This window comes from Leishmania donovani, chromosome 18 (assembly GCF_000227135.1).
Source record: "Leishmania donovani BPK282A1 complete genome, chromosome 18".
Lineage (NCBI taxonomy): Eukaryota > Euglenozoa > Kinetoplastea > Trypanosomatida > Trypanosomatidae > Leishmania > Leishmania donovani.
In genome coordinates, this window is record NC_018245.1 from 585,167 (window position 1) to 593,774 (window position 8,608).

Consider the following 8,608-nt stretch of genomic DNA (forward strand, 5'->3'; position numbering starts at 1 on the left):
TCTTACACTCCTTCCTGCTTCTTTGCTCTCCCTCTGTTGCGCCACTGTGTACACCTCTGCTCATCTTAATCCTTCCCAACTGACACGGCACGCACGCGTGATACGCGAAACTTAACTCTTCCACCGTCGTACACTTGTTGATGCGTAAGAGTTGCCTGTGCATGAGTGTCTGGGAAGCCAAACAGCAACAAAAAGAGTCTAGATTTTTCAAGCAGCGCATGCATGCGTATGTGTCTGTGTGGTAGAGACTGCGAAAAACAAAAAAAAAAAAACAGAGAGATGCAGGCAACGGCACCATCAGGCGTTTGCGATGACCGCTTCTTTCTTTCTTTTTGGTTGAACTTATTCGGCATTTTTGTGCTCTTGCGCTCATTCCGCTCTTCCGCTTGCTTTGGTTGACACCAACAATTTTTTTCCCGATTATACATTCCCAGTGCGTGTGCCTTCTCCCCTTTTTCCCGTCGTGCTTTGGGTGCTTGTGTGTGTGTGCCCACGGGTTTTGCCTGACACAGTGCGTGAGGGGAGTCATTGTAGAGTTTTTTGTTTTCCCACACTGGCCGCTTGTCTTTGTGTATGCTGGCGCGCTGCGCCTTTACGTGCGCGTGCACACGCGCACATATACGTATGCATCTACGTTTCTCTTTCTGTTTTGCTCCATACATGCCCTTTATAGTACCATTACAGGAGCTCTCCGTCTAGTGCAACCACCGCAGCTGTGGTCTGGTCCGGCGTTGTGCGTCTCCCTCTCTCTCTCTCGGTGTACTTGTATCACCGGCACTGGGCACACACACACATGCATACACACGCATTTATATATCTATACACACATATACATATAGTACCCGTAGGTGACTTTACGGAGGTCTATCTCCATTTCAAATCCTTTAATTGCTCGTCTCTCTGTGTACGTGTGCTTGTACGTGTGTTCGACTTGCTCTGTCGCCTAGTCGGGCGTCTGCCCCACGCGTGGTTGCTGGACGACAAACACTGACGCACAAACATGGACGAGCGCGTATATATATATATATATATGCATATACATCTGTCTATATGTCTGTGTGTGCGTGTGTGGTTCTGCGCATCGGCGTATGCGCGATATTGCGTTTGTGTGTGTATGTGCGTGTGTGTCTATGTGCTCTTTCCCTAAGACTGGACACCGAAACCAAAATGAACGACAAAAGCAATGACAACAACGACAGCAACGGGCTACGAACACACAGGGAGGAAGGGAATGGGCAACAGTCTCTTTTTTTTGCAAAAAGAGGATCTCGTCTCGGTCAGGTGCCACTTTAGGTGGTGATGGTGGTGGACGTGAGCGATGAGTTAGCAAGCGACGCCGTAGGAAGGGAAGAAGAACCACTCTGCGTGCGTGTCTTTTCCCCTCTCTGCACTGCTGCATCCGAAGCAATGAATGCAAAAAAATCAAGCGTCACGACGCGACTCCTCTGCTGCTCTCTTTCGTTCCCTTCTTTTCTTCTCTGTTAATCCACACGCACACACGCACACAGATAGTGGAGGTGCTTGACATAACGGTAACTCGCTCATGCGTGTCTCCTGCTCCATGCCGGTTATCACCTGCACATTCTCTCGCCCTCTCCAGCGCCCTCATTTTTGCCCTTTCCCTCTTTTCATCCGGCGCGCTTTCTGCGGTGTGCGCGTGTGTGCCTGCGCTGCTCCGACCGCGACCGCACGCGCCCCGTCGCTATCGCGTCCCTCAGCAGTGCTCCCTCTCGCCGCTGAGCGATTTATTCGCCCTTACCACGCCGGCAAGTGGTCAAAATCGTTTTGGTCAAATTGATCGTTGCCTGAAAGCACTCGCGCATGTGCATGGGTGTGTTCGTCAACACCGACGCAAAGACACGCATGCGCGCCTATTCGCTAGAGTAGACCGCTTACATACATTCACGCATACATCCACATACACGCCTCCTTAACACGCGCCGCATATGATGCCTGGGAAAGACGCCTTCATAATACCCTTGCAGGATGCTGATCCGAGTTTGCTCGGTTCTCCTGCCGATCGATCTTCCGTGAATGGCGGCTCGGCGACCACGCAAACGCAGCGCGGCAGCCCGTCTCGCCAGGGAGCTGCTATGGGAGGCTTACACCTGCAGGCGTCGCAGCACTGTGGTGCCCATGACGGTTACGCAGATCCCTTGGCAGCGGCAGCGCTGCCGCCGCCGCCGACCCAGACCCTCTCGACGTCGCTCGGGGCGGCCGGCCAGCCCTACGTTAGCGAGGCCAGTCTAGATTTCCAGCGAAGACTCCTGCAACAGCAGGTGCAGCAGGTGCATCGCGAGACGGAGCGACTCAAGGCAGAGCTGCAGGAGACCAACGCCCGCCTTGTCGACACGCGCCAGCAGCTCAATGAGCAGAAGGCCGCGTACACGTCTCTCACTCACCGCTACAGCACAACAGTGGAGAAGCTGACCTCTACCGAGAGCGACGTCAAGACTTTGGAGGAGCACCTGGTTAAGGAGCGTAACCAGCGCCATCAGGTGCAGAAGGAGCGGGAAGAGCAGCGGCTGGCGCTGCGGGAGGCGGAGTGGGCCCAGGAGCGCCTGCAGCGCCGCCTCCAGCAGCTCGAGGCAAGCAAGGGGCTGGACCCGAAGGAGGTGCAGCTGCGACTGGAAGACCGGTCCCACTTCATTCCCACTGTCGAGGTGCGCCGAATACAGACCGAGATGCACGATACCCATCAGGCCCTCGTCGATCGGCTGCTGACGTCGCTGGAGTCCTTGGCAGCGTCTAGCGAAGAGTCGCAGACAAACTTCTTCGTGGCGCGCAGCTCCGTGCTTTCGGCTGCCACGGATGTCGACGCTCGACTAAAGCGTGCCGAGGCAGCTCTCGACGATGTGGACAAGCAATGGACGGACTACCGCGACGGTGTCGAGCGTGAGACACACGAGTTCCTGCTGGCGGTCATGTCCGAGAACAAGGACCTCTGGCAGCAGCTCACGCTGCTGCAGAACGAGCACGCTGTTGTCTTGTCTGAGATGAAGCTGCGTTCCACACAGGGTGGGTCGGTGCCGATGGAGGAGCACGCCTACGTGCAGCGGCAGCTGGAGACGATGACGGAGCGGCTTGGCAAGGCGCAGCAGCTGGTCGAGTCCCAGACGGTGCTGGCACGCGCGCACGAGGCGGAGATGACGGAGCTCTTGGAGGCCAACGGCTCTATGCAGCGGCAGCTGGAAGAGCTGGAGCGACAGTGCACGCAGCATGAGCAGGTGAGCAGCCGGAAGACAAGTGCTCTGGCCGAGGCAGACGCCGCACTGCGCGATGCCGCGTCGCAGATAGAAGAACTTCACAACACCTTGCGCGAGGAGCGGCTGCGCGCTGAGGCTGTGGTAGCGGAGATGAAGGCGACACAGCGGACGATGCAGGACGAGTACGACGCCCGCGTACGTGAGCTCGAGCACGACTGCGAGGTGGCAGACGACACAGCGACAACGCTGCAGCACAGGTTGGAGGAGACGGCCGCGAAGCTGGACGTTGCGGACCGCAATCTGCAGGCACGGAGTAAGGAATACGAGGCCTACAAGGTGCAAACTGCCGCCGAACAGGCGGCGGCCATGGGACGCCATCGCGACGACCTGCAGCGGGTGCGGGCGGTGATGGAGGAGGAGCTGGCATCGTTGCGGGCCCAACTAGGCGAGGCGGAGGAGGCAGCCCGGGCTGCGGTGCGAGAGAGCGAGGAGACGGCAGCGCGCGAGAGTGCTACCCTGGCCGAGCATCGCACCGCTCAGAGAGATCTGACGCACATGCAGGAAGAACTGGAGCGGCTGCGCGGTCAATACAAGGAGGTGGTGGAGCAGCGGCAGCGCGCCCAGGTGGAGGCGGATCAGCTCCGCGCTGCTTCTGGCGAGGGCAGCACTCTCGCGCAGGAGCTTCAGAGGCGCTGTGACGTACTCGATAAGGAAAAAGCGGAGCTGGCCACGGCGCTGGCGAACGAAAAGTCGAGTCAGGAGCGGCGCTATGCGACTCTGCACGCGGACTGGAAGGCCGCTGAGAAGGCGCGGGCCTTGATACAAGAGGAAGTGAAGACGCTGCGCTCCCGCTGCGCCGAGGTGGAGAAAGCTCGCATGGCCGAGGATCGTCAGACGCAGGACAAGGAGCAGCTGATGCGCGAGAACATCCGCTTGCACGAGCAATATCAGCTAATCCAGAAGGAGTGCACGGGGCTGCGCGAGGAGGTGAAGGCGCTCAAGCAGCGCGCTGTTGGCGATGCGCAGTGGCACAGACAGATGGAGGATCTTCAGCGACGTCTACGGGAGCTGCCGGAGCTACGCCAGGCTGCTGAAGCAGCTCGCCGTGACGCCCTAAAGGCGAAGGAGGAGACTGAGCTGCTGCGTCGCGAGCGGGATCAGTTATCGAAAAAGCTCGATGCCTTTCTCGAAGACGCGAAGCTGCAGGCGCGGCGCGAGGACGACTTTGAGCGGGTGTGTCGGGAGGCCAGCGCTGCGGCGCAGCGCATTGGTGGCCAAGTGTCCTCAGCCAAAGAGAATAGCGCACGGTATCACGTCTTTCGCAACACCAATCCGACCGGACGCTGCACTACTACTAGTAAGAGTGCAATAGCGGCCACTGGTGTGCCACCGGCGTCTTCCTCAGCTGTTCCTGCTCCCCCAGCACCCGCTCCTCGTCGCGCCGCCACCCAGCTGTCTGCGGCGGTATCGCCGTCTAGCACGCCCCAGTCGATACAGCATCGCAGCCCTGTCCACACGCTCACGAATGCCAGCGGTCATTCCGATAACGCCGGCGGGGCCGGCGCAGAGTCGGACGGTGCCGGTGGCCGGCCCTCCGCGTCCTCACCGTTTCGCCCGTGGCATTGATTGCGAGAGAGAGAGGACGACAGAGAGAAGGGGCAAAATGCGTGTACATCATTGTAGTGTGATTGTAAGGCATTGAGGCGGCCGGGATGCCCCGCATGGAGGTGCGCTCGCGTTTGCTGAGGATGCGAGGGGCGGGCGAGGGGCTGGTGCACCGATGTGGCGCCCGCCTCTGTGCCTGTACCTGTGCCTGGTTGTCTTTTGCTCCGTACGAGTGATTGTTAGACTAGAAGAGGAAAAGCGAGAAGAGGCTGTGTGTGAGCACCCGTGGCACGAGCAGCAGCAGCAGCAGCAGCGGAGGAGGAGAGGGGTGGTGATGGTGGTAGAATGCTTCTCTGCCGGCGCTGCTGCTGCTGCTGCTGCTGGCCAAGGTATCCTTGTATGGCGACGGCAAGGTAGATTGTGGCTTGACGCCTGCCTTTTTTTTGCCTTTGTGGCTCTACGCCGCATACTCGACACTCCCACACAAGCACCCACGCTCACATGCACCAACAACCAGAAAACAGCGCCAAAGGCCATCGTGCGGCTGCTCTCTGTCTGCCTCCCTCTCTGAGTGACAGAAAAGACACAAGCAGCAACAACGGGCACACGCACCGGCCGAGAGCGGCGGTGTCAAGAAGGAAATGACACATCCGCTGTCCGCCCTTGCATGAGGTGCTCGAGAGAGAGGGAGAAAGAAAGGGAGCGCACGTGCAAGCGCCTACTGCTGCGCCTCCCTCACTGCCCCTCATACGTGCGCGGATATGATGGTCTTCACCGATGTGTGTATGCGTGCGCGCCGCTTCTCTGGCGTGTACTCTCCCTCCATTTGCTCTACTTCTGCTGCTGTGGTGAAGCATAGGCTCGCCTGTCATTGGCGCCTCCCTTTCCCCAATCTTTCATCAGGGAACTGCGCGCAAGAAGATCAAGGCGGGAAAGTAGAGCACACATGCGCAAGTGCGCGCTCAGATGCGTCCCTCTTCCACCCTACTCCCCCCTTTCTCTTCTCTCTTCATCTTTTTTTTTGTATATGGCACTCTACTCATGTGTGTGCTTGCTGGCGTTTGCTTTCCCGCCACACTTGCCGGCCTGCGTCTGAACCGTCACCTGCCTGGGTTGGTAGTCACGCACACCCCACAACCACTATAGCCCGTCTCTTCACAACCTTCACTTAAAGATCTCGATACTAGTTCCAGCAGCAGGTATCATACCTCTTCTCCACCCGTCCCGTCTCTCCTTACGCCGCACGGAACCAAGCACAGAGCGCAGACAGCACAACGACACGGCAAAAAAAAAGACGTAAAACAACAGCGACCAGAAGCATCAGTGTCATGTCTGTGTTCGGCGTCGATTTCGGCAACGTCAACTCCACGGTGGCCATCACCCGCTACGGCGGGGTGGACATCGTGACAAACGAGGTCAGCAAGCGCGAGACGACCACCATTGTTTCTTTCCTCGACGATGAGCGGTTTATCGGTGAGCAGGGGCTGGACCGCTACGTCCGCAATGCTCAGAACACCGTCTTTTTCCTCAAGCGCTTCATCGGCATGCGCATGGACGACCCCCAGCTCTCTCGGGAACTCAAGTTCCTGACGTGCAACATCATTGGCGACAAATGTGGACGGCTCATGTTTAGCGTCAACTACTGCGGCGAGGAGAAGCACTTCTACCCGGAGCAGGTGCTGGCCATGATGCTGCAGCGGCTGCGCAGCTACGTCAACGAGGCTGCCACGACGGACCCACGCGTGAAGGCAGACGTGCGCGACTTCGTGATTACCGTGCCGTGCTACTACACCGCGGAGCAGCGCCGCCTCATGTACCAGGCGGCTGAGGTGGCGGGACTGCACTGCATGTCCCTCATCAACGAGACAACTGCGTCAGCGGTGGACTACGGCATTTTCCGCGGCGCCTCGCTGAAGGAGACGATGGAGGAGGGGCAGGTGGTCGGCATTCTCGACATCGGATATGGCGCCACGGTTTTCTCCGTGTGCAAGTTCTGGCGCGGCAACTGCAAAATCCTCGCCCGCACCTTCGACCGTAACACTGGCACTCGTGACTGCGACTACCTGCTCTACGAGCACATGCTGAATGAAGTGAAGTCCCGCTACAATGTCGACGTCTCGCAGAACAAGCGCGCTCGCTTGCGCCTGCTGCAGGCGTGCGAGCGGCTCAAATACCTCCTGTCTGCGAACCAATCGGCGCCGCTGAACGTCGAGAACTTGATGGACATCGACGTCAGCATTCCAGTCTTCGAGCGTGCCACCATGGAGTCGCTCTGCCAGGATGTTCTCCACTCCATCAAGTCCGTGATCGAGCGCGGCTTTGCCGAGGCGGGCGTCAGCCGCGATGACTTCCACTCCATTGAGATGATCGGCGGTGGCTGCCGTATTCCGATGATGAAGAGGCTGGTGGAGGAGGTGCTGGGCCGCGGGCCCAGCTTCACTTTGAACGCGTCTGAGTCTACGGCACGCGGGTGCGCGATTGTGGCGGCCATGCTCTCGCCGAAGTTCCAGGTGCGCGAGTTCAAGGTATCGGAGCTGCCAACGTACCCGATTTTGCTGGGCTACCACGCCGAGAACCCACGCTCCCCCAGCTCCGTGCCTTTCCTGCCGCACGTGAACAAGGTCGTGAAGCTGCTGGGGGCGGCAGACAGCTACCCGAAGAAGCTGGACGTGCGCTTCCCGTGCTCGAGTGCGCCGAAGATCTACGCCTTCTACGATTACGAAAACGAGGGGGTTAAGGAGATTGTGCAGCCGTGCAACTACATCATTGGTGAGTGGGAGATGGGCTTGCCTTCGAAGGCGAAGGGTGCGGTGAACGAGATGCGCGTCCGTATCTGCATCCAGCCAGATGGTGTGGTGGAGTTGGAGAAGGCAGAGGCGATCGACGTGTACGAGGTCGAGGAGGCGCCGGACGCTACCCCTGCCGCCGCGAACGGCGAGGGCCCGGGGAAGGAGAACGAGGAGGCGCTGGCCGAGCCGCCCAAGCCGTCCAAGCCGGTCAAGAAGACGAAGGAGGCTGCGATTGTCGTGTCAGTGAAGCCAAGCGTGGAGATCCTTGGACACAGCGGCGAGTCTGTGCTGCTTTTCCGCAAGGCCGAGGCGGAAATGTACGAGCGCGACTCCCGCATCGTTCGCACGCGCATAAAGAAGAACGAGCTGGAAAGCTACATTCTCGACTTTCGCCCTCGTCTCTCGTCGGGTGGTATGCTGATCGAGTACGCCGCGCCGGATGCGGCCGCCAACTTTGTGCGCCAGTGCGATGAGGATGAGCAGTGGCTCTACGAAGACGGCGAGTTTTCCACATTCGAGGAGTACGAGCGCCGCGTACAGACGCTGCGTGCCATCGGCGACGCCGCGTACAACCGCCTTCGCACGCGCGAGGAGGTCGAGTTCGCGGCGAAGGGTATCCACACTCGCATTATGGCTGCCAAACAGAAGGCGCTCGACTTCATTGGTAAGAAGGAGCACATCACCGAGGAGGAGCTGAAAGAGGCTGCGGCCACGGCCGAGCAGGCGAAGGCGTGGGTGGACCAACAGGTTGCGGCGATGCTGGCGGCTCCCAAGACGCAGGACACGACGCTGTCGAAAGCGGACCTCGAGAAGAAGGCGTCGGAGGTGGAGCATGGCATCAACAAAGTCATGTCGAAGCCGGCCCCGCCGAAGCCAAAGGAGAGCAAGGAGCCGGAGAATGCTGAGGAGGATCTGGCAGCTGAGGCGGCGGCGGGTGCGGAGGCCGAGCCCCAACATCAGGCTTCTGATGAAGTGCCTGCGCCGACGAACGCACCGGAGCTCGATTAA

At 59.2% G+C, this 8,608-nt stretch overlaps 2 protein-coding genes across 2 annotated transcripts; both read left to right on the forward strand.

Annotated features, from left to right (window-relative positions):
* Positions 1–1,946: 1,946 nt before the first annotated feature.
* Positions 1,947–4,832, forward strand: LDBPK_181340 (hypothetical protein, conserved; the record flags this gene model as incomplete). The annotated part of the gene is made up of 1 exon (XM_003860100.1): positions 1,947–4,832. The coding sequence occupies one exon, from the start codon at positions 1,947–1,949 to the stop codon at positions 4,830–4,832; it is 2,886 nt and encodes a 961-aa protein (XP_003860148.1).
* Positions 4,833–6,139: 1,307 nt separating this feature from the next.
* LDBPK_181350 (heat shock protein, putative) lies at positions 6,140–8,608 on the forward strand (the record flags this gene model as incomplete). The annotated part of the gene is made up of 1 exon (XM_003860101.1): positions 6,140–8,608. One exon carries the CDS (start codon positions 6,140–6,142, stop codon positions 8,606–8,608), a length of 2,469 nt encoding a protein of 822 aa, XP_003860149.1.